This window comes from Myripristis murdjan, chromosome 18 (assembly GCF_902150065.1).
Source record: "Myripristis murdjan chromosome 18, fMyrMur1.1, whole genome shotgun sequence".
NCBI lineage: Eukaryota > Metazoa > Chordata > Actinopteri > Holocentriformes > Holocentridae > Myripristis > Myripristis murdjan.
Window position 1 is genome coordinate 23319219 of NC_043997.1, and position 27985 is coordinate 23347203.

Genomic DNA, 27985 nt, shown 5'->3' on the forward strand with positions numbered 1-27985 from the left:
TGATTCACTTCAGTTTTATCTCTGATGTGAAGCACATTCTGTTGCATTCACTTTTTAACTCTGATATTGATCTTTTTAACTTTTAACACTAATATTGGTTTCAAATAAAACTGAGCAGTGGATAAGTGTAAATACACATGCAGGACTTTTTCAATAGCCACTCAGCAGCTGAGAACTGAGGCTGACAGGATTTTCTGCCATTATTTCTACTGGAGATAAAAGCAGCTCCATGTTCTGTCCTCTGCTATCGATTAGTTCCCCCTGACTTAAATGGACGAGCAGTCTCTGTGCTCGATTAGCTCTCCTGCAGTTTGTATTGGCACAGATGAAAGAAGCTAACGACTGAAACAGAGATGGATACCCATCCCTTGACTTTGAATGTATTAATTAGGATGAAAAAAATAAGGCTGCTTTAGATAGTGTGTTGATTTATGGACACCAAGAGGAAAGCCATTCTGTGGGGTTTTAACCGTGGCTGTTTAACCTCTGTTTGTTTACATCGTACCGCAGGGCTAGCTAGCTAACAGGCTAACGTTAGTGACTAAGTAACAGCTAGCTATGGTCGTAATTACGGAATCACAATGCGAGTATTTTATGTATTTCCCTGCCGTACCCATTTCGGACCTCTCTGACCCGGCTAAGTACAGGACTCTTCCCCGGCGAAGCCACCTCTACCTCGGGGAGACGGTGCAGTTCCTGTTGGTCCTGCGGTCGCGGAGCGGAACGGTGAAGGCTGACAGCCCCGGTGCTGTGGCTTGGAGGGAGCTGGTGGGCTCTCTGTCCGCGGTGGCGAGTGTGTGCCTGGCCGAGAGCCGGCAGCAGCGACCCTCCCAGCACCAGCAGGACCTCCACAGCAGCTGCAGCGACGACGGCGCTGAGGAGGATCCCGCGGAGGGGGACTTTGAGGCGTCAGACGCCTCTGCGGGAGTACGGGACGGCAGCCGCACTTTCAGGCACTGCAAGCCGCTCCTCATACACAGCAGCTCGGCCAGTGATGGTCGCCAGTATCGGAGGGCACCGGTGCAGGTAACAAGAGAATGTGTTAATTTACATTAGGGTAGCGTGGATGCTTTGAGCTTTGAACTTAATGTCATCACCTATCACACAGTATTATGGTGTGTAGCCCCACATGTAATAAGAGCTGATGAGAAATGAGGACATGAACTGAGAGGCAAACCACAGTCATTTCTCCACTTCCTTTCAGCCTACTGACCGTGACATTTACACTGTGGGCTCTGCAGCTGCTTTGTAGCATCAGTTTGGGCTGCAAACCAAACCTGCAGAGTAGAGTATCTCTCTGCTTGGTGGTTCCTGTTTTCTTTCTTTTTTCCGTTGTGACAAACGCCCGAGGCACTTTCAGTTGCTACAGAAATCTTACCACTCCAGCTCTGTCCAGACTTGACACTGCAGCCCGGCCTGGAGAAGCTGTGAAAGCCACATCAGCTTCCACCTGCCTGTCAGGACTCTACAGACTAGGAGGGGGAAAAAAAGTAGAACTTGCCTGGTTTGTGTGTTGGCCCAGATGACTCTGGCAGGCTGCTGCAGCTCCGAGAGCCAGACAGCCCAGCCGCCTGGGGGGCTGTCTGCTGCTGCACACTGAATACACAGTTGACAGTGTATCCAGAGTCAGGCCGTGGGAAAGTAAGCACAGGAATTTTGCTGTGTTGCATGCAGAGTTAAAAGTAAATATTCAGTTGTGTCATTACAACCTACATACTGCATGTTGAATGATTCAGCATAAGAAAAACAGGGATGCCCACAAGATGCACTGCCCAATGTAAAATACTATTTCCCATGCAACAGTTAATGTTATGCCAATGGTTATTTTCAGTGTCAGCTTGGTAGTTGGAACAAAATGTGATGATCTTCAAGAATAACTTTACACACACCTCAAATTCATAGGTTCAGTCAAACCTTGGTATATCTGCTGGGGACTTGTTCATGGTATATTCAAAAATGTGAAAAGGTAGCACATCCCAAATTTTCAAGTCAAGGAGGACAAGATACTCACATGTCAGCTGTTTATTTTGGCTCACATCACACTAGAAAAAGCACTTCCGGGTTGCAGCACAGAGCTTTGATCAGAGCGTTTGAGGTTTACAGAATCAGCGAGGCTGTATACACAAAGGCAGAATTCATACACAGCTGGGAGTTGGACCCAATTATTTAGGAAGCAATCATTTTCTTATCCCATGGTTCTAGATGCAGGGACTGATCACAAGCTAGGAGGGGAGGAAGAAAGAAATGGAAAAAGGCTGGTGGGGGTGTGGTGTCAAAAAAGAATAAATAATAACTAAAATAAAACAGAAGGAAAACATAGAAGTGTCTAATAATAAAGGAGGAAGGGGGGACAAATAGGATGAATAATGACTGAAACAAAACAAATTAATCTAATAAAAACAATAAAAAAGTAATAACTGAAATAAAATGTAACAAAATAATCAGATCCAAAAAAATATGTAGTCATATCTGCTTTAAACCCCCATTACATGCTGTATGAATCTTCACATAACACTTATTCTGGCCTTTGTTGACTCATTATTAAAACAATACACTAGATGCCAATCAGGGGACTTTTTGATAAACTTTGTTCAAACACAGACTTGTTCAGGGTGAATAGGTGAATTCCCTGAATGAGAATAAGTGTGTAAAAACAATGAATAAATGAAAGGTTACCCATTTCCCACACATTTCTATGGTGCGTAATCATACCTGGTTATCTTAGCAGTCAACCGCGGAGCGCATTCTTTTCACGCATGAGAATCGTGACAGTTCATCCTCAGTGGCAAGCAGAATCTGTTTTTCGACACGTGTCCATCGTCATATTTCCAGCAGATTAGAAGCTTTGTGTAACTGTTAGTGTTGGTACAGTTGAAAAAAGTGGCTCGTCTGGGGGTTTTCGGAAAACACTGAACTTGGCCGTCTTGGCCCGTGTCTGTATGATCTCACATTCCCAAGATAGGAGTTCCAGTTCTGTCCCACTGGCCAGGTTGGACTATTTCCATTTGACTTAGCGACCCCAAAAAATCCCTGGACACTGACTTTGGGATTACTGTCCCAAAAGGAAAGGGGTGGAAAGTTGGGACACAAAAAGACGCAAACAAACACACACACAAACCACTCTCCAATTATAGTAGCAGGATATTGTCAGATTAATTGTGGGATTTGGTAGCTTCTATCCCCCACCAGGGGTATTCTTACTGGCCTTTTTCAAGTTTTTATCAAAAAGACTACATTTCCCATCAGGCCCATTGCTCCCTGTTATTATACCTGGTGTTTCTTGGCTTTACTGATAGATAAACTTGTTGGAGGTCATTTTTTTCCATTAGTAATTCACTCCTTCCACCATGTGTCTGAACACTTTGAATGTGCTCATGCTGTAAGAACAGCGTCGTCCTCTGCTTATTTATCTGATTATTATATTTATGGAATAAAATAATCTTCAGCTGTTTTCTCAATTCCTAAGTGAAAACCTCACATCCAAAATGTTTGCAAAAAGTCTTGTTTTTAGCTTTTACCACCAAACATCCTTGATCTAATGAGTTTTGAAAAGGTGCCATCAGCCCAAAGGTCACATAACAAGACATTACCGTGGCCCAATGTTCCTTACATGCAACTAGGCAAGTCTCTTTAAAGGAAAAAAAAATCTACCCTGAAACACAAAAAAATATGCTACATAAAACATCAACTGGAAATATCAGGTTTTGGTGTCAGATCACAAAAGCCTCTTTCTTTACTGACCTATTTTCACTGAAATTCAAAAAATCATACAGAGAGAAATCCATGGTAGGAGAGGCAGAGATACTAATTACTCCTCTGACAGTTGCCTCAAGTCACTGATATGCCTCAGTGTTGATGAACTAGTTGGCTCGCTATATTGAAATGCTCGTATGACCACCTTTGACTGAAAGCAATAAGCTCACACCCCTTCTGAATTACATCACCTCAACTCCCTCTGGAATAGCTTGGCTATCACAGCTTGATAAAGGCTAACAGTGATTAGGTTTAAAGACAGAAGAAACCAGTTTATTCTGAGTAACCAGGTTAAGGCAGTAAATCAGATCATTGAGAAACCTCAATTTCCATGTGCTAGGTCAGGACTAAAACTATAAAGCATTGTTCAGAGACCATGTAGAGCTGACAGTGATGCTTTTATCCTCCTGAGTGTTGTTCAGTTTGTGTTTGTAGTGTCAGCACTTCATCCACTCTCTTTTCTGACACATGCTCACATGTAAAAAGTCATTCAGAAGCCTGAGTAAAGGTTTATATAGCCCAATAATTGCTTTTTTCTAGCAGAAATGGCATTTCAGAAATCGGATAACTGCCATACGTGAGGAATGACCCAATTACCAAAGTGCACATAAATGCACTGTTATAGAGAAACCAATCGGGGGCAGATGCATTAAACTCTGTGTAGATTCATGACTAAACCTGTGTGTATGCACAAAGCCAGAAATACGCATACACATTCTTTTCATCAGATTTATAAAGCTTTGCATACGCATGGTTGTGTTTTGTTGTTTTTTGTTTTTTTTTAACATCAGTCATTCAGGAGCTGGGTGTTTGTCAATGAAACAAATGGAAAATATAAAGTGCCATTTCAGCCAGAAAACCAGTCATTATTCCAAACAATTGCACACGACTGTATGGCTCTTTATACTGTCCATATATGATTGATTAATTCATCACATGGACCTGTAAACCATCACTGGTTGTGATACCTGAGAAATCAATCAATTAGTTTGTAGTGCTCATAACTAAACTGACGTTACAGTTACACACAATCACTGCAGCTGGTTATCAGCCTAAACAAAATTTTCACAAAAAGATTATATTTCATCTATTATATTTCAAACGTGTTAGCACCAGCCTTTGTGTGGGAAATGGTGCATGCATGTTTTTTGTGCATACATATTGTTTATACATGTGGCCCCAGGATGTTTCTTTCACCGCAGTACAAAAAGGTTGAAAGATTTCATGGGTCACCTGAGGGTTGCAAAATTTTTATGACCCTTGGTTTGATGAAAGCCCATCCCCATTGGATAAACACAAAAATGCACGGTAGTCACGATCGTTCATGACATTTTGGTGAACCAGAGACCCCAAGGTGATCTCGACCATCTGATTCTCGTATGTGTTTCGGGAAGCATCTAAGATGAACTGGCCCATGTTGACCTCTGGGCTGTGGAGCTTGTCTTCTTTTACAGCCGTTTGAGGAAGCATGATAGATCAAGTTCAGCTGGTAGCCAGCTTGCTGGGACTCAGCTGAAAGAGAGGTTTGTTGCTGAAACATGCGAGGGTTCTCTCTGAGTGACTCATATGGAATACGTCTAATAATGAATCCTGAATCAACAAACAGGAGGGACTTTCATCTCAGCTTTCTCCTCTCCAGGCCTTTGGTTTGTTTGTATAACCCATGCCACAGTTTCTGCTGCCCTGTAGCAGCCTGGAGAAACAAGGTCTGCCTTAGCAGTCACCTTGGCTGTTGGCTGATGATGCTCTCTCTCTCACTCTGTCTTCTCTCTCTCTAACCTACCGTCCTGTCTTTCCAGTCTCCCCTGCAGTCGGCGCTGGTGTTGGATGATGAAGTTATCTTCCCTCTGACTGTCTCTCTGGACAAGCTGCCGGTCAACACACTCAAAGCCAAGGTTAAACCGACCCCACATTGCTGCCTAATGGCCACTATTATGTATTGCCCCCTGGTTTTCCATGATTTCTATGATGGATTACACTGCAGAAAAACAGGAACAATAGATATTTTTCACAGCAGCCAGTTGGACATAAAATAGCAGGTAAACAAAGCTGTTATAATAATAACATTAATTTAGGCTCAGTTCCATTTAGGTCTAAAAGAGCCAGGGTCCTGCTGTTGTGCATGCCGGCTTGGGTTCACTTAAGTGGAACAGAACCTTCTTTAACGTCATTGGTCACACCTGTGTTTACCCTGCTATTTCATGTCAAAATGGCTGCTGTGAAAAAGGTCTGTTGGTTCAAGAAACATTTGGCTGAGGGTTATCCAGGGGCTGGATGCAATTGGCCATATTGACAGTTTTTCTAATTAGTTAAAATGTTATTATCAGTGAGGTTGTAGAGGTTATATATTACAAGCTTTAGCAATTTTAACCATAATCTATGAGTCAAAGAAATGCCACATTCCCATCTTTGCAACAGGGTAAACACAGGCGTTCCTAATGACATTAATTAAGGTTCGGTTCCATTTAGGTCTAACAAAGCCTGACCTATGATTACCTTGCTAGTTGTGTCAAATGGCTGTTGTGAGAAAGAATTTATTTATGAATAATACATGAATAATACTTTTATGACATGAACTTGATATTAGTATTTAGGAAACAATTTGTTTTCATGTGAAGGTGGTTGTTGTTGGCGGCTTGAAATCAAATCAATTGGCATAGATGAAATCTCATATTGGTCAAACAATAAATGTGAGGGTAACTGTGCTTCTGTGTTGTGTGTTTGATCTCTGTGCTGTCCTTTCAGATCATAGTGACAGTATGGAAGCAGGAAGAGGAGAAGGTGGAAGTGAGGGAGCATGGCTACTTGACGGTCCTACAGCTCAGGAGCCCAACACACACCTTCAGACAGGACCTCAACACCTTCAAGGCACAGGGTACCCACACTTTGGAACTACTATGTTATTCGTTTTCAACAATATGCCACAGAGACCCAACAGTCTGCAGGCATTCACTCCAACCAGCCACCATAACAGCTGTTTGCGATGTGACGGTTTGATGGAATTTTCTGGGGTGCCGGATAGGTGAAGGCCTAACAAGAGTCAACAATCAAATAATTGTCAAACCCACAAAGGGTACTTGAAGTCAGTGAATTCAGTTGGAACACTGCAAAAAATTAAAATCACAATCAAAACTAAAAAGCACTCATCAAAGCTCCTACATCTGCCAACACCACAAATTAATCATGCCCCCCACCATCTCCGCCTTTGACCGATTGATTTCAGAAGTCACACCAAGCCACACCCACTGCCCTGCCCCTCTTTGGCCAGTCGATGTGGAAAAATTATTCAGTTCCCTCTTGCCTCATGACCAACCTTCCTGCAAAGTTTCATCCAAATGCATGCATAACTTTGAGAGATATCTTGGTAACTAAGAAACAGACAAATGGAATCTTGGAGGAGGTAGTAATGTCTTATTCGCGAGAGATCTTACATTTAAAAGAGCTGACTTGACATTCAGCAGCACTACCTTTACCCCCCTCCTGTCACAGAGAATTATTTCCTCCCTCGCAGGCACACAGAGTGCATACGTGTGGGCGGTTAACTGTGCGGTTTGTTCATGGAAAACTTTTTGTCAGAGACGTGAGGTGACACAAAACGATCTGACCATCTGTCTTTGTGTTCTTTGAAAAGTTGACTTGGTATGTCCCAGGCCATGCACAGCAACAGTTAGCAGCTTGTTTTTTTTTTCTCGAGTGAACATTACAACTCAAAGGTTGCTGCATGTTTCAGGTTAACATCAATTAAACATTGCCAAATTAACTGTGAAATTTCCATAAATGAACAAGACCATCACCAAGACGGGCAGCTCCTTACATTCCTACATTGTCCTTTCATCCATCCATACATAAATACATCCATCGGTCACCAAACATGCAGGACTAAGCCTTACAAAGTGAACTCATATTCGACAAGTTACAGGCACCGAAAGCAGCTTATTTTCCATACACACACACAAACACATATCTCGACATGTGACTTGCTGGCTTGACACCTGTGCCCTGTCTCGTCCCTCCACACAGTCAGCACCACTCTGAATGTTCTTCCTCCACCAAGCGTCCAGTGTCAGCAGATGACCGTCGCTGGAAAACACCTCACAATCCTCAAAGGTAGGAACACCTGTGCTCCCAGCCGGGGATCTAACAAAGTTGCAAACATGCGCATGTCTTTCAAATATCATCCCAATACTTTTACATTGCATTAGTACCGACTAACAAAGCATGCTTTAGCTGACTGCAACATTAGCTGACCACTACAGCAGAGCTAACTGCAGATACCAGAATAGATTACCTCAGTATGTTTGTGCAGGCTGTTTCCTTTTCTGCCTTAGGTTCATGCTGGCACAGCAATAGTCCAATCGAGCGCTTTCAGTTGAAGTAACACACAGTCCCATGTTAGAGGTCTTCAGCTCTTCAGCAGCAGTGGCTGTAAACAGCTGATTGTGTTCCAAATGTACAACTTGGCTGTTTTCAGCAAATCTGAGTAGACCTATACTGTACTGTTTTTGACTGGGAACTGATGGTTTCATCTTTAATGCATCTGATTTAGTGTTTATATAATGTCCACTTGTTAGCTAACCAACCATACTGTCTTCATAGTTAACCACCAGTGTCTTTTACATACATGTATGTGCTCATTAGCTTACATATCCAATACAGTTGTACCTCGCTATAATACGGTTCACCTTTCGCAGCCTCGCAGTTTTGCAGATTTTTTTTAGTGCAATTTTGCATGCTTTTTTTTTTTTTTTTTTTATTACAGCGCATTGTGTTCTGCGTCCTTATTTTTCTACGAAGGTTTGAACTTTGAGAGTGTTTAAACAAGAGAGAAAAGTGAGAAAATGTTAATGCCTGTCTGAGAAAAGTGTATAAAGTGTGTAGTGAGGGGTTTTACAGCCTTAAAACATCTAGAATAATTGTAAAAAATAAAGCTGACTACTTCGCGGATTTCGGGCCCTATCTTGTGCCACCCGCTATCCGCTGCCACTACCCGCTACCCGCAAATTGCGGATTTAGGAGCTTCCGCTATCCCTAAACGGTATCTTGCGCCACCCGCTACCCGCTATCCTTATGCCGACTCCGTCATTTGCGCCTGGAGGTGTGTTCGTGGGCGTGTTTCATGCGCTATCCCTAAGGTTGCTATCTTGCGCACACACTTTAGGGATAGCGGATAGCGGGTGGTCAGGACCACCCGCTATCCGCTATCCCTAAAATTTGGGCTGTTAGGAGAGCGCGCCCAGGCGGCTTCAATGCGCGCCCCGACGGAGCCTCACCACGCACACGGTCGGACTGATACCGGGACGCCGCCGGAATGGACTGAGTATATTACTCATATAGACTGTTTAGAGGAAAGACTATTTTAATTGGACACTTACGCCAGCACGTTTTATTGTTTTATCATAAGCCAGCAGCTGTGCTATATTTTTATTTTTAATATTTTATTTGCCCAATCTACCTTGTCAATAAATTAGTTTACACATAGTTCCACCTCTGCCTCTTGTGTGTGTGTGGTGTGGCCCGGGGATTTTACTCAATCAGTACAACCTTGTGACACGTCCACTTGGACACATGTGGCTCCACCTCCCGAATTAACTCGCCTATAATATAATATATCATATGTATATATATATATATAAAGCCAACTTGCTTTAGCCTCAGTAGAAGCCCTGAGAAATCTACCTCCCTCTCTCCATCGCGGGTTTAGGATTTAGGATTTAGGATAGCGCATCCTGCCCTTAAAGGCAATGGCACCTGGCACACTGATTGGTTTAACTGGCATAACGCCCAAAACACGCCTATTCATAATATAGCGGGTAGCGGAGGTGTTTTGCGGATAGCGGGAGGTGCACAAGATAGCAACTTTTACGGGGGAACGCCTCTTCCTAAATCCTAAATCCGCAAATAGCGGGTTTAGGGAGTCTGGCGCAAGATAGGGCCCTTCGTCTATTGCGGGTTATTTTTAGAACATAACTCCCGCGATTAACGAGGGACCACTGTAGAAGCTAGAAACAAGGTCAGAAATCAACAGTTATTGAAGAATAGATTGTTCAAGGTAAATAAATCGAATACTTATGATGTGGTCAAAGTTATGATGTGACCAAACATAAAGTGAATTTTCACATCACAGACTCACAAATTTTTCACTTGAGTTGAAAATTTTCAATTTCACATCTATGGGAATGATGCAAATTTTGCATGCCGCCTGGCGTGAATTTGCGCCAATTCACATATTTGAATTGAGTATGTGTGTAATTTGGCCACATGAAAAACTGGTTTCGTGTTTGGTCTGCACACACAGTTAGGCAGATTAAAACTCCCAGTGTAAGGTTCAGTCCGCTTTAGGAGAAGTGTTCAGTGTTGGCCATTTGATTTATGTCACTCCAGTATGTTAGAACACCTTACTTGTCAGTCAGGTAGACCCATGCATCTGTGTTTGGTTGGGTAAATATCTATTTGAGTTTTTAGCTTAGATCAGGTCTTCAGGGAAAGCAGATTAAGTGTAAATGGTTGAAGTTTTGTGACTGAATGGATCGGTACACGATATGAGGTATATATCACATAAGTTATAGAATTTCTAGTCTCAGGGCATTGTTGTATCATTGTATCAGCTATGTGGGAAGGAGGTTGGGGAAAGGAGGGTTGTGTGTGTGTGTCTGTCTGTGTGCTGTATATGTGTCTGCTTGTTATATACTGTATATATCTGTATGTTGACTTTTTGGTTTTGTCTTATTGTAGGAAGACAAAAAAATATTTAGGCAGCTGTTAATTTACTTGGGTGGACTGGTAAAATATTACCAGTGTATTTGGAAACTGTCTGAAAAAAAATGAAGGAACTGGATGAATGGGTGTCCAGGGGCATGCAGGGGAAAAGGGGGAAGATGAATCATGCATAGCCCACATCCACTGGCCTACAGGGCTGGGTGGGCTGTGGAAGAATGCTGCCCTTATTTATTAGTGTTTTTCAAGGAAAACACCCTTGGATACTCTGTCATAGTTAGATATGATTGGCGTATGATATTTAGTGCAGTGAAGGAGTTATTTAGGGATGACATGTTGTAATTTGCTGTTTTGGTATACTAACTTGCCCTCACCCTGCCTCGACTAATTTTACTTGAGTTAATGATTTCCTTCATTTCCTAGAATGCCTTTTAACATCGCCCAGAGAAGGCTCTGAAGTTGTTGCTATGAATCAAAGGTGGGCATATGAGCATATAAATATAGTTAGATAGCCAACTAGTTCTTGAACATGTGAGTGTGTCATGCATCCTCTTTCAAATGCAGCATATCTTGTAGCTGCAATGCCTTCTGGTCTATACTGATAGTGGACAAATAGGTGACTCTGCCTCTTCTATGATGAATTTCTCCTAGCATGATTGTTCACTTGGACCCTAAAGTTGTGTAGTGATCTCTTCTTAGTCGTCTATATAGTAGTCCTTACATCAGAGCCTCTGCAGTAGTTGACTTGATCCAACTGTGGGGCCCACTGCGAAACCCTGGAGATCTAAAATAAAGGCTGCAAAGTAAGCTTAGCCTAAAAAGATTTAGATTTGCAGCTACAGTAACTAGCCGCAGGAGTTGAGCTGCAGACCAAAACCTTTTGATTTAAGAAAATCCACTTTAACTCTGCCAAGTTAATCAGTTAATCCGGACAATATAATCATTCTATTGTGGTTGGGACCCCGTGGTACGTTGGCATCATGCAGCAAAAGCTTATAGGTTGGTCCACATGGAGGTGGATCAAGTCAATGGAGGTTGTGTGTGTGTGTGTGTGTGTGTGTATGTGTTTGTTTATTTGAATGTTGTCTTAAAAACTGAAAAAAAGCATTGACATGTATATTTGATGTTGTCCATGTTGTGCTGTACAGGAAACGTCCATTATCTTTATGGATGTGTGTGTTTTGTGTGCTGACGTGAATGCATATATTTAGGAGGGTGGTTGTCAGATTAGATGAAACTGTAATGATGCCCATGGGGAAATCAAGCCTCTGCAGCAGCAAATAGCCGCTGGTGCCCTGCTGGCTTGGTGCATGTCAGGGGAGTGCAAGTAGTGAGTGAATGGGGTTTGTGCATTTTGGTCTGAGGGGTGCAAGAGGAAAGGTTGTGAGGTCACTAAAGTTGACAGGGTTCATCCTTTGGGGAGCATGAATGTGCTTTTCTGATTTTATGGCTATTTACCCCAAAAGATTTTGTCATATCAAATTTTGGGCCAAGGATGGTGTTAAAGTAAAAGTATAGGGCAATCAAAATCAAGAGGAATCTTCCTTTGGGGAGTATGAATGCCCCTTACCTATGTAGCAAATATATGAGTATAGCAACAGGAATTATGTTTAGTAGAAATATAAAAGAAAACATGTTAAAAAGTCTGGATTCAGGCATTACCAACATCTGCAAAGCAGTAGCAGAAGTTATGGACACAGATGGGGTGAGATATGTGTATTATGAACAAGATATTGTGTTTTATAGTTATTGGGATATGAATTTGTCAGTGAGCACCTCGCAAAGTACTACCATATGAAGTGTCACAAATTGAATGTCATCTATAGTCTACATTATTATGTTTGTTATGGTTGCATCAGACACAATGGGCAGGCCACAGAACTTTAATGGAGTGGGATGGTCATGGAGCTGTTTGCTGTGGTCATTTGGCCTGTACAGAATGAAATGGTGATTGTGGTATGGCTGCCTGCTAAAAGCAGTAATCAATGTTAATAGTTACCACCAACTGGTCCAGCCATCCTCAGTTCCCCTCCAGCAGCACAGGATGCCTCTCAATGCCCGAGACTCCACTGCTGCAAAACCTCTAACCTCAGAGAGTCAGCAACTTGCCACAAGTTGGTTCATACAGAAGTTAGCCCAGTACAGCAGCCACAGTTCCTTGCAATGGCAACAATACACATAAAATTGGCTGCCACTCTGACCATATTGTTGATATGAATGGGAAAATCTGTTCTATTCTAATTCAAGTTCTGTGGGTCAGACCTTTGCCTCGTATCCAGTAGTGGGCATGTGGGCATGTCAGCATGTAAGTGTAGGCATGTTTCCAGCACACAAGAAAGATAAAACACTCTGAAAAACCTTTCAACAGTATATCCACTCAACCCTCATCTCTCCATAGCCCACAGAGTTAGAGCAGTGGAAGGCTAGGCAGGCGATGCCAATGCGAATAGGCAAACCAACCATGAGTAAACACAGTTATATAACAAGCAGAAGTTTGCCCAGACCAGATCCACTTTCAGTCAGGCTGAGAAGCAAGCCAGAAGGAACCACAACATCAAGCTCACAAAGGAACTTGCTGACAACACCATAAGAAGCTAGATCTGGCAGAGACTTGTCAATACTCTCTCTGGGAGAGCTGCTTGCTTTGATATCCCTGCCATTACATGCTACAGTTACAGCCCACGCTACTACATGATATAAGGCAGAAGTGCTCTGCAAGGTTTTTGCACAGTAATACTGCTTACAGGAGGCAAATGCTTCAACTCTGTATATCTCAGCTCCTTCCAAATACTGGCCCATGCTCCTGCTTTCTATTATAAGCAAGTTAATCAAGGTGGTAGTGAACACTGTGATATTTGAAAGGAGGGAGGGTTACAATTTGATATCCAGATGATATTCTTCTCCTCTCAAGGAGGAAAACTTACCTTGCAATGCAGCTGGATTCTTTCAGGATCACGATCATGCAAGAATCCATCTTGCCAGGCTTCAAGTGAACCACAGTGGTTTGGGCCAATCACAACCTACTGGCAGCTGTGGCTGTGGTTTATGTGTGGCAACAGTGAGAAGCAACAACAATGGTGGCTCCTAAAGAGGTTAGCCTAGATGCTTCTCTAGCATCAGTTATATCAGAACTGAATCTTCATTGAATATTCATTGAATTCATAGGTAGCTAAACCAACTTGCTTGTTAGCTGTCAAAATTTGTCACTCTTGTACTGCATCATATTGTTTGTTGCTCTGATTCGTTGAAGTTAGCCTGTGATAAACCGATGATTCATCCAGTCACCTGCCAAGTATTTTTTGAAAGCATCTGCCCTTTTCCAAATAGTTGTCAGTAACAGCTCCTGAAATGATTCTATGTAACAAACCATGTGGCACATCAGGCTAGAGGAAAATACCGTCAAAGCTGAATGTGCACTTTGGTCAGAAATTTGGAGCTTTGAATAGAGTGGCCACTGAACTGAACACCAAGACCTGAACCACACTCTACAAAAGATATGCTTCACTGAGCTGGATGAGCACCCCACCTGTTCACAGTTTTTTTTTTCCAAAAGGCCCTGTAAATGAATGGAGTGGATCAGGACACAGCCTGTTCTCTCTCTTACGTAACAATGTGGGGAATAGGGTAGCATTAATAAAAACTCTACGTTGAAGAGAAGAGCCTCTCGAATAATCTCTGTCCAACATCAGCCTCGATACTGGCAGCCACACCAAGATGTGCGATTAGCTTCTCCACCCTTTGATTAAAGGTTAAAAGTTTGTACTTTAACCTTCCACCACTGCGTCTTTTTTCTGTGCTAGATTGCTCTGTTGCATAGTTTATCTGTCTTGTCAGCTCTGCGCCTATAAATGAATATATAAAGTATTTTTTAATTGCCAGGAGTTCACTTTCCTAATTGATACCACTGACTGAAACAAAAAACTGCAAGGGAAGACCACTTAAGTAATTTTCAATAGATCTATGTTACAGTTGATGGTTGACCACAACTCAATTAAAGAAAAACACCCCGAACTAAAGTCTGTCTTTCACCGCTCTGTAGATGGTGCACCATAAACATGTAGCTTAACATGTAGCATAACAATAAAAAATAATATTACAATCCAAAATGTATTCTAAATCAGATAAAGGTGAGGCAAATCTTGGCACCTCACTGCCAAAAGTTTGCAAATAAGAAGTAAAATGACAGTTGATGATGTAACTCATGTTCTTGTGAAGTTTGTCTTGAAAGTTTCATCACTGACTTCATGTTGGAACAAGTGGAACAGTTTTGTTGCTTCAGTTCGAAAGCCTTCTCTGTGTGTTTTACTCATAGGAATCTGCATTGATAAATTGAAAAGCTGACATGAGGGAATGGATAATTGGACATTCGATTTAGGAAGGTGCTGTTGTAGTGTGAAGGGTTTTTTAAGCATTAGTGGTAAATATCAGTGTCTTTAACAACTCATATATGTGTAACCCCAATACACCATTTGCCTTGGATTTTCTGCTGTTAATAGCTGAGGCTTGTTGTCGTGGTTAGTTATGTCTCAGCTATATGTGGTTCTCATCCTGCTCTGTATGATTAGCTTCCCAAGGAAATACCACAATTGTTTTAGAGACAATGCCACTGAAATAATGCTAAACCCTCACTGGTGTATCTTCCATCTCTTCCTGTCTCCACCCCTTTGGCCTCCATCTCTACCTCCTTATCTGTTTACCTCCACATCCCTTGTCTATTTGTGTTCACCCAACGTAATTCTCCCCTCATGTCTTCATTCTTTCATTTCCCCTTATTGCCTCTCCCCGTTTTCCTCTACGCCTCTCTCTCTCTCCTCAGTGTTGAACTCCAGCTCTCAGGAGGAGGTTTGTGTTAGAGATGTGAAAATCCTTCCCAACTACAACTCCTCCTACCTTCCCATGATGCCCGATGGTTCAGTTCTCATAGTCGATAATGTCTGGCAAGTATATATTTATTCAGTCAATGTCTTGCATTAGTTGTTAAAAGACCAAAATGATTCACACTGTGAATTTGGAGCATACAGCCTGTATGTTAGGCCTAATATTTAAATGAAACATACAGAGAAAACCTAACCAAATAATGTTGGTACTATTCCAATATATTTTGGTTTTATATGACCATGTTCTTAAAAATGGATTCATGAGCAACTAGTGTTAATTGAGTAAAAAGGAATTCTGTTACTTTTTGGTAAAAGATGAAAACAAACTCTTCTTGGTTGTAGACCTATGGCGTATGCCAGGTTTGATGCATCGCAGCATTGGAAAGAATATAAAACATTTATTTGAGTGGCTGTTAATTTGCCATACCATACAATCATCCAACAAAACACAATTTCTGAGGTTTAAATTATGGAATCATTCCATCAATTAGGATGGGCAGAGATGTTTGGATCTCTCAGTTTTGATATGAAATAGTACTTTTGTCCTGGCACAAAGCTCATTTTGATAATTCCCCTGGTCATTCCAGTCATTTCCAAAAGAGGATTTGTCATAAACGGCTAAGCTCCTGTCAAATTCAGTAGGCACTGTCAAATTTGGAGCAGCTTTCTGTGTTCTTTGATGTTTTTAACAAATGCTCCCCCCTCCACTTCTCTGTTAAGCCATCAATCAGCTGAGGTCGCCATGGCTTCGTTCTACCGGGTAGACAGTGAGTCATCGCGCTTACCCAGCATGCTCAGCGCCCTGGAGGAGCAAAACTTCCTGTTCCAGCTGCAGCTACGAGACCAGGCTGAGGAGGACTCGAGTGAGGTGAGAGAAGTGGGGCAGGCTGGATGGAGGGTGGTCAGAGAAGACGGGGGGAGACAATTTCTTTTTGCCTCCATTCATCCTTTATTTAGTAAGGTAGTCTCTCAGAGGACACAAGAAACCAGACAGAGAACATCCACAGCACAATTCAGTCAGCCATCAACTTACAGGTTATAAAACAATCACGGACATAGAAATCATAGAACACTTACAGTATCAGTCCTTTGAAATCGTTGATGGGAATAAGAAATTCTTGTGTTAAAAGTGTTTTGCTGTGTTCTTTATGTATATAGTCTATAATGAATTACACAAACCACCTCTATGATCTGGCATCATAACTGCTGGACTTGAAAGAAAGTCGAGATGTGAGTTAGAAAGGCAGCTTCAGAAGCAGATCCTTGTCAGACTTGTCTAAGGCCCTGTTCAGACTGCCAGTCCAGATACATTTTTTCAGACACCCAGGTTGCATCCCGATTGATTTTAGACAGTCCGGACAAGCAAAAATCGCATTTCATGTGATATTTCTGAAGAAAGCAATCTGCAATTTCTTCCATAACAGCATTTGGATTCAGGAACCAAAACATTAAGAAGAGTACACCTGCTCATAAATGATACAGCCACCCATTTGGCCTGCCATGAATTACTAAATACAAGTCAACTTCAAGTCAGTTTTCATTTGTGCAGCGTCAAACTGGTAAAGTAGCGCTGAAATGCTTAGGATGGGGAAGTTGACATCACACAAGAACACATAACACTGGATCTAAAAATCCACCAAGGTAAAAATAAAATAAGTTAAACATATAAATATACATGAGGTTGCCTGAAGAACATTTGTATAAAATTGTGTGAGATTAAAAATGCACAATAAGCCAGTTTGGAGTCAGAAAGGAAAAGTGTTTATCAGCAGTTAAAATGGCAGTATATTTATTATCGTAGATATTGATAGTCAGATTTGCAGAGGATGAATAGCAAGGCATGCAATAAATTCCATGCTGATCAAACTTCCAGTGTGGGAGATATGGCTCATATAATCTCTGTAATTGTAACCTGTAATTGTAGCACCCCCTAGGGTAATAAGTATAGTTATGCTAATTGGTAAATTGATTATTGACTTGTGGCGGTGCTTTGTTTGGCCAAGTCATCAAAATCACACTAGTTGTGACTGAGGTCTGAGGTCAGATGGATGGATGAATGAATGAATGAATGAATGAATGAACAATGCAGTTCACCTGTTTGTCCACTCACTTTCATAAATGTTGGAGTTCCAGAGACGAGATGCGTCATTACTTTTTTGTTTTGCCAAAAATCACACAAAATGTTGCGGTATATCTGCTTTATTAGATACTGAAGTCCCAACATGTCAAATCTGAATACCTAAACTCAAGGCCTTCATAGAAATTGAATTCTGTTAAATGCAACAATATAATCTTTAGTTCCATTTTAGCACTTTTAATATTAGGCTAATCATGCAGATCAACTCTCGGATAGGACAAAAGGGACAGTAGTGAGCTTTAATTGGCATTGAAAAGGTCCTGCATTTGCCTTGAGGAAACATGCCAACAATCTGACATCACGTTCTCGATAGTGTCTGACTGATATGAGATTTTTGAGGCCAATACCAATTTTAGTGGAGAAAAATTCACCAATTACTGATATGGCAGCCGATACAGTGAATTTTTGAGCTGGAATGAAAATAGACCTTTTCTATGACGATTGTGCATATGACTTTGATATGACTACGCAAAGGTACTCAGGAAGCTGCTTGCTTTAAAAAAAAATAATAACCTCGTTTTCTGTGTAAATGAACTATGAATCAAGTTCAAAATGACTTTGTGGCACTAAGTTATGTGTTCATGTTTCTTTAGGGTCTGGAAGTCCCGCTGATCGCAGTGTTACAATGGTCCACTCCAAAACTCCCCTTCACCAGGTACCTGACGCTTTAAATCATATCCAGGTCAACTTTAGTTTAAAATTAAATGAATACACCAAGCTTTTTGGGAGCTTTGTCTATTTGGCAATTCAGTGTTGCAAAATGAGGACACCAAAATTATCCATGCATCCCCTGTGGATTGTTGGTTCTAGTTTCAGTTCCATATAAATATCCGTCTTGGATGTCGAAACTACTGCTGCCAAAAATTAAAAAATGCCCTGAGATGTCTGGGAAAATTTCGCCTGTGTTTGATACCTTTGATCCATTATTGTGTAAATATTTGGATAAAACAAAGCCGACCATAACAGCAAAAGAAAATTAAAAGCAGAAATGCATGTACAGATCAGTGCTGAATTCATAAAAACCAGGACTGTAGACGTTTGAAAATTGTTCCATCTGGTCTTCATCTGGAACCACAGGAGAAAAAACATTCCAAAGACCCACATGAAGAACATATGTCCTTATGTTTTAATTCCAATCATGTTCTTTCCCAAAGGTAGTATAGTTAACACTGATTGACTTGTGAACTTGTGTTTCTCATGGAAATGTTAATGTGCCATACAAACTAAAGACTAATTGTGAAAACTGTCTGTGTAGCCTTCACAGTTTGGAAGTGTTAGTATTGTATGACTGGTTATGATTAATCATTGGTACCACAACTTAGTCACAGTGTCCCAAACAACATGTGGATACAGTTAATAACTCATAACATAATTATGTTCCCAGTCCCTTTAATGCTATAAGATGGGTCTGATATTTTGTACTTTGTTGTTGCTTGCTGTTGGCATTAAAATCCCAATGAATGTCTTCCTGAAAATGCTTACCAATAAATGACTTGTTCCCTCTTGGCGTCCTCTTCAGGTATATCTCCACCCATTACTCGCTACCCAGCGTCCGCTTGGACCGTCCCCGGCTGGTGATGACAGCGTCCTGTCCCAGCGCTGTCAGGCCTCAGGAGCACTTCCGGGTCAAATACACCCTGCTCAACAATCTGCAGGACTTCCTGGCCGTCCGCCTTGTCTGGACACCAGAGGGTGAGGATCCACCTGGTCTCAGGGATTTGAACTGGCAACACTAGTAGGGCTGGACAGTTAATCAAAAATATGATCCAAATTGCAATATGGGAAAGTGCATTATCCAAATTCAGGATCCGCAATTTTTGGACAACATGTCACAAAATCGCATTATAAATGAGGTATTGTGATGCCACAGAGATGCCAAAGCCAAAATTATGATGCAAAAGTGATCATTTCCCACTAAAATTGTGAATCATATCATGAACACAGTATCAGCTTTTTTTGAAAACCACAAGCATGTTCTTCTACCAAACGACTACTGTCAACCCTGTATTCAGCTAAAATTTCAGCACCAATACCAGTACGTCTGTTGCAGTAGTAGTACAATAAAATAATAATTTAACAACTATGGATGTAAAAATCTACTTGAGTGAGGGCTTAAAGAAAAACCTCATTTGAAATGTGAACGTTTTTTTGCCTGTTGGCTCCATTTTGCACATTTGGTGACATCTGCCACTTCCAAAAGCCTTCAGTAGTTACTCGTTCACTGCAATTGCTGCATAGTATGCAGGAGATTGTGAGCATGAGGCATCTTTTTAGGGGGCAAGGCGTTCCAAGCGTGGGAGGAAAACCCTAAGACAACAGAAACACACCTCCTGCCTGCTGTGTCTCAGTGCACAATTCTCACAGCCGGTGTGCTGTTTACCTTGCTGGACTCACTACCACTAGTCATATTATGGCCGAGGGAAGCAGGAATGGCACATATTGAAACTTTAGACATGGCTTTGTTAAATGCGATCTTTATCATGCAGTGAAATGAGGATGAGCACACAGGGTTCAGTAACTGATATTGCTTGTTTAGCTCGGCTTTAGGCCATGTGATCTGGGGCTTACAGTCAGGAGACTTAGGTTTCATGTGAGCGTCTTAGGTTCCACTTTTAACATGTAGATTCCTTCACAGTGGTACTTTAATCAGTTTATTTCTTGTAGTAAAAGCATGGTAGGTGTTCTATAGTAACATTGTTGATAAAGAGTGGTTAAACCATCATGTATCAGTGGTGCCGGAAACACTTATTCATTAAGGTGGCCGATGCAGTTTGGAGAGAGACTTTTTTTCTTCTTTTATTTGGGATTTCTTCTTTTACTCGGGGATTATGGGGTGGGGTAATATTTTGAGAACAAAAACACAGAATTTCCAAGATTAAAGTGATACATTTCGGAGAAAAAAAGCTTAAATTTATGAGAAAAAAAACTTTGATGAGGTTGGATCCGCCTCACACTGCAGACGCTGCCGCCCGCCGTGTATCAGGCCTGCAGCTGATGACCTCATCAGATTCTACTTCGCTGTGGGACTCAGTTACAAGGAAATCCTGGTGAATTCAGCCCAGAATGACAATATTGTTTTCTTCTGAATACACCCAAGGCACGGCAATGTCTCCGGATGCCGTTGAGAATATTGTAATTCTGGGCCGAAATCACTAGGATTTCCTTATTTACTAAATCCCATAGTAGGATAAAAACTATGTTTCTCATAAATTTGTATGTTTTTTCTTGTAAATTTACGGCTTACATCTCGGAAAGTCTCCCCTGCACCTAACACCAGCTCCATAATTATTTTTCCCCCACAATGTATTATTCAATCTGAACTGAAATAAAAACATAAGATATATCCAATAATGTCAACATACTGATATATTCGATAATATCATGCAGTAGTTTTGACATCCTTTATGTGCATGGGGTACAGAGGAGCACCTAAGGGATGTGCTGCGTTTTAGGGAACAGACATTCACAAAATATATGCTGAAGATTCTATGATTCTATAGCTGACAGGGAGCCAAGAGTCTGTTGCATATTATCAAGTATTATATCATATTTGGGTGGATTTTCTATGTTATTCTACTTTGCACCTCTCAAGGGTGTTGAATCCATCCCTGGAGTGTGTGCCGGGGAGGGTCGTAAGCCGTCTGCATTGCTGTGAGCTTAAATCAGCTGCAGCGCTCCAGCTGTGATCATGACACGGTCAACTACCAGATGTACAAAGCTGGCCCGTTCCACTTAGCTCATAATCTGGGTGGGGGAGATAATCGGGAGACGGCAGTTTTCTATTTTATGATCCCTCCCTTGAATATGTGTGGTGATGACATATTCAGCGCCACAGTATAAACCATGTCATTAATCTGGAGGTTTCTATCACATGAAAATCTTTCAAATACTCAATTATATGCTCACATTGTTCTCCCATCTGTATTTGTTCACTCCCACGTGTCCAACTTTCATCCCTCCCCATTACCCCACTCCCCCTGTCAGGTTCAGGTCGTGCAGGCAGTCTGGAGGACCCCAGTGCCGGGGCAGTGGTGTGCCAGTCTCCCCTCAACAACCTGGGACAGTGCAAGAGGGGCAGCACCCTCTCCTTTACCGTCACCTTCCAGATCCTCAGGACTGGACTCTTTGAGGTACTGAAGGCCTTTGCAATAAATCTCAAAGTTCTTTGCAATAAAGTGAAAAAAAAAGAGAATAAAACAGACAATTTAAAACGAGTGCAAATACTGTGCAATAAAACCAAGCAATCGATTAAAAAGCGAACACCAGAGGCAGTAAAAGAAGAAATGTCAATAAGATATATAAAAGATGTAGGTGGAGGATCTCAGAGGCTGAGAGGGATTATGAAATGACAAAGAATTAGTCATGTAGGCTGGTCCTAACCCACTGAGAGCCTCGTAAATAAGTAAAAGAAGTTTGTAAAAGACACAGGGAGCCAGTGCAGTTTAGCTAAACCTGGGCTGATCTGCCCTCTCTTTGTAGTTCTAGTTAAATATCTGGCAGCAGAGCTCTGAATTACTTTAGTTTTATGAGTGGATTGTTTTGCAAAGCCAGTGAGAAGAACATTACAGTAGTGCAGTCTGCTTGAGATAAAGCAATAAACAAATTTTTATGCATCTTGTTAGGATAGGGACGGCTGTACCTTAGCAATATTCTGTAAATTAAATTATAATTGACAGTAGAAAATAACACCAGCGATGTGTAAATGCCTCAGTAGTACTTAAGTTCTCCTCCATCCTGTCCCATGCCACCCTCTCCTGCCCCATGATGACCACCCACCCGCCCGCCCAGTTGAGCCAGCACATGAAGCTGAAGCTCCAGTTCACAGCGTGCGTGTCGAACCCCTCCGTGGAGGCTCGCTCGCTGTCGCTGTCCAGGAGGAACTCCCCGTCGTCCAGCCCCGCGGTCAGAGAGCTGCTGGACCGACAGAGCCTCGGCCGATCCCAGAGCTTCTCCCATCAGCAGCCCTCCAGGTCACACCTCATGAGGTATGGAAGATCAGCTGCTCCTCCCAATGCACTCCTTTCCATTTCAGAGGCTGTAAATGTGATGTAGCGCTTGATCGATTGGAGGTTTGGAGGGGTAAAACATTGAACTTTTTTTTACTTCCTGTGTTTTTTTTTTTTTTTTTTTTTCAATTGAAGCTGATGTTGTAATATGCCAATACTGAATGTCTTTGTGTTTGACTGTTTTTATGCCTAGCAATTTGAAGTCAAGATAAATATTGATTGTTACCCTCAGAATTGTTTTCTTTTGCAAAGTGGAAAACCATTTAGAGCATCATGGGACAGTAAAACTCACCACTGAAAGCCAGACTGAAGTTGTTATAGATGGTTTAACAGCATGAGGCAGGTTTTATTACAGGTTTTATAGACTGTTGAGAAAACTCCTCCCACACCATACTGGAACTTTTTTTTTTTTTTTTTCTGGTCACACACCGTTATAAAAAAGATAGGGAAAAAGACTAATAAAAAACACTATGGTCAGGGAGGAACCTCATGACTGTGCCACTCCACCAATGTTGGCCCAGGACCCTTGTAGTGGATTCAAGGGCTTTTGTTCTGAGATAACTAATTGGATTTTGTGAAAAGTGCAGAGGTGTGCAGATAGTGGGAAAATGTGTGTGTACATTTTGCCCTGAGAGTGCTGCTAAAGGAAAGGTCATGAAGTCACCAAAGTTGACTTGGTTCATCCTCTGGCCAATATTTTTTTTCCTAGGATGGCAAAGGCATGACCAGCCCTGCTCTGCCTTAGATCGACTTACCCTAACGCTGATATTTTCACCCTAACCCTAACTAATCTCACTCCTCATTCTTAAACTTAACCAACCCAACCAACAAAGGCAATGAGAACGAGCCAGACAGACACAGCGTAGTCTTCGCCATCCTAGGAAAACAAAAAAAAAAAAATTGCATCCTCTGGGCAGCATGAATGTACTGTCCACATTTCATGGCAAAGCCACCTAAAATATTTTTAGACATCAGATTTGACATTTTGGCCTCAGGGTGATGCTAGAGGAAATGTAATGGGGTCAACACTATCAAGAGGAATCTCCCTTTTGGGAATATGAATGCACTCACCAAATATCATGGCATTGCACTAATTAGATTTAGTGATATCTCGTGTGCAGATTTGACATTTTTGTCCTGAGGGTGGCACTATAGGAAAGGTCATGAAGTCATCAAAGTTAAGGGTTCATTCTCTGGGGAAGATGACTGTGCTCATCAAATGCTCCTACGTGCGAGCAAACGTAGACCATGGTTGCGCCACTGCACTTTTTTTTTTTTCCATAACCCCCTCCCAGCATTTTGCGCCTTGAGAGAGAACGCCCATAAATGTATATGCAGTGACGCAGAGGTGCAAAAAAAGGTGCCACCATCCCCTGCGGTCTGTTTACAGGCACTAAATGCTTGTCATGTTAGTAAAATAAAGTGCAGCAGTCACTTTTAATCTCAAAAGAGGGCATGAAGAGTACACAATGGCGCATTGGTATTAACATTAAAGTGTGTTCTTCATACATCCTCAGAGACACATTCATAATCCATTCAAGTGACCTTCATATCTTTGGATTGTGTTTTTCCTGTCCAAGAAAAACAAAATTTCCTGTTTTCTGGTTCGATCTGATTTAACAGTGTCTAAATTCATTGTGTTACCACATTATTTTAATAATAATTATCAAAGCTTACACATTTCCAGCTAGGCATTCAGCCATATATATATCTACATGTCCATGATATGATGTGTGTGCTGGTTCCAGGACAGGCAGTGTGATGGAGCGGCGGGCCATCACGCCACCCGTAGGTTCTCCGGTGGGGCGACCCCTCTACCTTCCACCAGACCGGCCCCTACTGTCCCTGGACAAGATAGCCAAGAGGGAGTGCAAGGTGTTAGTGCTGCAGCAAATCAAAGAGGAGCTCAGCAGGTAAATGTTCCACCACAGGAAAACCTGGAGGAAGGAGAAATAGGACATAAACAGGTCCTTTTTAAAAGTTTGGAAAGATCTTGCCTTAAAGTATCCCAACTTGAGGTCACAATGACAGATTTATGTCTGTCTATGTTTGTCTCATTATGGCAACTACAACCTTAGTGGTAAGGGTGAGGCATTACAATTGAATATGTTGGTGTACTATCACTTTTTTGTGCTAACTAGTAGCCTAACACATTCATTCATCAAACATTCAAGGCTTCAGAAATGCATTCTGTCTAATGCATTATGCTGTCATGTGACTTTTAATGGCAGTGACGTAATATTACAGGTTTGTTTTAAATGTAGTGTTGTGTAAAACTGAACATCACACTGTGGTGCTGACAGATAACTGCCTTCGCAAGGACGTGCTGGAGGTTATGTAATTTCTGCGTCTGTCTGTGAGAAAGATATCTCAAAAGCTTTTGAACGGATTGACTTTGTGAAAAAGGTTGGTCCACAGCCAGGGAAGAGCTGTTTAAGTTTTCACGGCAATCCACTAAAAGATACGACAGAATTCACCTCATTCACCTCCACGTTAAAACTCTGCTGTAAAAATACTATTTCAAGAGCACTGAATGAAAATTGAATCACGCTATCATAATTGCATATTCTTCGAGTCAGTAATTTTACTTTGACTTCAATGCATTTTGCTTGAGTTTTGCCCTTCACTACATTTAAATCATATCCATTACAGAAAACAAATGATCAATGTCAGGTTGTGGGACCTTTCACAATAAAAGCTCAGTCAGCAAAGATGAGAAGAGGAGCCTGCTTCTGCTATGTTGCTTCTACCTTTTGTCATTTCCAAATTTCACAATAAAAGGTGCACTATGAAAAGCTGCAGATGGTCGATGGAGGTGACAGTGTGGAGTCAGTGTGGAGAAAAACTGGAAAAATACAAGTGAGTTGGCCTGATGATGAGAACCAGGCAGACTCAACCAACAGATTGTGCTTAATCCACACTTGTCCGTTGAGTCTACAGGGTCCTCACTTCAGTCCACCTTCAGCAGTTTAGCGTAATGCCCCTTTAAAAGAATGTAGATTGAACCTTGTGCTCATCCTTTTCAGCAGAATTTTGTAGTAGTCTCTCTACCACTACATGGAGGCCTGCACTGCAAAAATGCAAAATCTTACCAAGATTATTTGTCTTATTTCAAGTCAAAAATGTCTTATTTCTAGTCAAAATATCTCATTACACTTAAAATAAGACATGATCACCTCAGAAGTAAATTGTTTTTAGACAGTTTTCACTTGAAACAAGTGAAAATTTGCTTGTTTCATTGGCAAAATTTGCCAGTGGAAAAAGTGAAAATTCACTTGAAATAAGTGAAAATTAGCAAAACATATTTTGCCAATGAAACAAGCAAATTTTCACTTGTTTCAAGCACTTCACTTGAAACAAGAGACAATTGTCTAAAAACAAGTTACTTCTGAGGTGATCGTGTCTTATTTTAAGTGTAATGAGATATTTTGACTAGGAATAAGACATTTTTGACTTGAAATAAGACAAATAATCTTGGTAAGATTTTGAGTTTTTGCAGTGTGCATGCATTCTGAGATTAGTTCATGAAAGCTGTTTTCTTTATTTTGTCTGTTAAGTTTCAGAATTTTCATGAGCTGTTTTCAACCAGAAGTAGACAGGTGTTGATTTTAGTTTCTTCAAAATGACTGTTAAATGTGCTTTGTGAAAAACTACCAGGAGTCACTTGAAATGAGAACAATAATGTCATCTACAGTTGAAACATTACAGGGTTTCTGGGTATTGAATTTTCAGGTAGCTCCCTCTGGGCCATTTGGAGATGCTAATGTGCAAATTTTGCTCCGTGCAAGCTGCAAATATCCTGCCACGTTTTACAACTGGAGACGAGTTGCAAACAGATTGTGAAGGAATTTCTCCCTCTGTTTTCCTCCCAGATGATCTAGCCCGGAGGGAGAGGAGGGTTTTATGACTGGAGCGAGGTGGAGACGCCGGAGAGGAACAGAAATCCACCCTCCTCAACATCGTCTTATTCCTCTGTCCCATCTCTCAGAGCCTCCTCCTGTCCCTGAAGGGAGAGGAGGAGGCGCGGGACACGGAACACGCGCTGACTGGACGCACGGATGGAGGGAGAGGAGGCGGAAGAGCCAAAGGGGACAAAGGCTGGTGAGAGAGATGATGTTGATGTTGAGGGTGGAGAGAACAGTGATGGAGGGATGCTGAAAGGCAGCGATGATGCCGGAGAAAGAAATTGTCCTTGAGGAAGTTTGCTAGCTGAGCCAGAACATTTTCTGAGCTTCGGAACAAGGACACACACACACACACACACACACACACACACACACACAAGCCATGCTGTCGTTTCACTGGATGAGCTACCTGCTCCTTTCAAAACCAGCGTCACTGCATTCACATCTTTATCTAATTTTGTTATTTCATTGAGTTGATGTCATGTCATTTCACTCAAGGTTGTGTTTCCGTTTCATTCAGATTTTGATGTCATTTATTTAAGGTTTTGTTTCATTCCAAGGTTATGTTTCACTTAATTAGTTTTCATTTCTACTTATTTCATGTCATTCCTCTTCTGTTTTACCTCTGTCTCATGCACTGGTGTTATCGTTGGTATGCACAGTAGTTTCCGTAATTTAAAAAGATTCTTAGGGTTTTTGGTAATGTGTCACTGATGGAGATTAACACGGCAGCTCTTGTTTACTGGCAGGACGTTATCAAAAAAACCCAGATTACCTGTCCATGTCTGGCTGAGAACACAGCAAAAGCTTAGAATGATTCTTATTTAAATTATTTCCCTTTTGAAATAAGATGGCACTGATGCTCAGTTCCATTCAAAGTTGGAATTTCGAGAAAAACGGGGAAGAAAGTTGGACGCCAAAAGATTTTCCCAATACTTAATGTTAACGTCGGCAACACTGGGCATCATTAGCTACCTAGTTTACGTAGAATGTTAGCAAGTAAGCATGAATTCATAGGAGTTTTGATAGATTTCCGATCATTTCATTCTGCAGCTGAAGCCTAAGTGTATTATAAAGTTGCAAACGTATAAAAAAAAAATAACGCTTTGCTGCCATGCGGATAGATGACTGCATCTTGGACGAGTCTGGATTCAGAAATCGGTGTAGAATTTCAACTAGAACAGCCATCCTGGTAGGCACAAAGTCAGAATTTGTGATTTGTTGACGTTTGTGGCCCCAGAAGAAAACTGGTTGCAGTGGTTTGCACTAACATTGACATTCACTGGATGAAAAAAAAAAAAAAAAAAAGCCTCATTGTCAAAACAGAAGAACGTTGCTTCTGCACTGTACAGACGGACACCCGCTGTAAATAGCTGTGATAGAACTTGAACATAGACGGGCTGCTCGGTGTGTCCCAGCCTGTCCATCAGCCTCCACACTGGATCTTTAGCAGTAAAGCTACCCGAATGTTTTTATTTGTATTTTATTCATGCAAAGTCTATTTATTTTTAATGTGGCGTGTTAAATTTCCGTTTTGTAGAATCTGATTTTGAACTGGTGTTAAGTGTTTTTGCTTTACCTCTCACTTCCACT

General features: G+C 41.5%; 1 protein-coding gene across 1 annotated transcript; it reads left to right on the top strand.

The window, feature by feature from the left end:
• The first annotated feature begins 315 nt into the window (after nucleotides 1-315).
• On the top strand, nucleotides 316-27724 carry trappc14 (trafficking protein particle complex subunit 14). Its single transcript, XM_030076592.1, has 12 exons — nucleotides 316-1026; nucleotides 5553-5648; nucleotides 6499-6628; nucleotides 7774-7860; nucleotides 15284-15404; nucleotides 16065-16212; nucleotides 18075-18136; nucleotides 19001-19173; nucleotides 21466-21611; nucleotides 22270-22466; nucleotides 24236-24400; nucleotides 26360-27724. Exons 1-12 carry the CDS (start codon nucleotides 559-561, stop codon nucleotides 26361-26363), a joined length of 1797 nt encoding a protein of 598 aa, XP_029932452.1. The 5' UTR covers nucleotides 316-558; the 3' UTR covers nucleotides 26364-27724.
• Nucleotides 27725-27985: the final 261 nt, after the last annotated feature.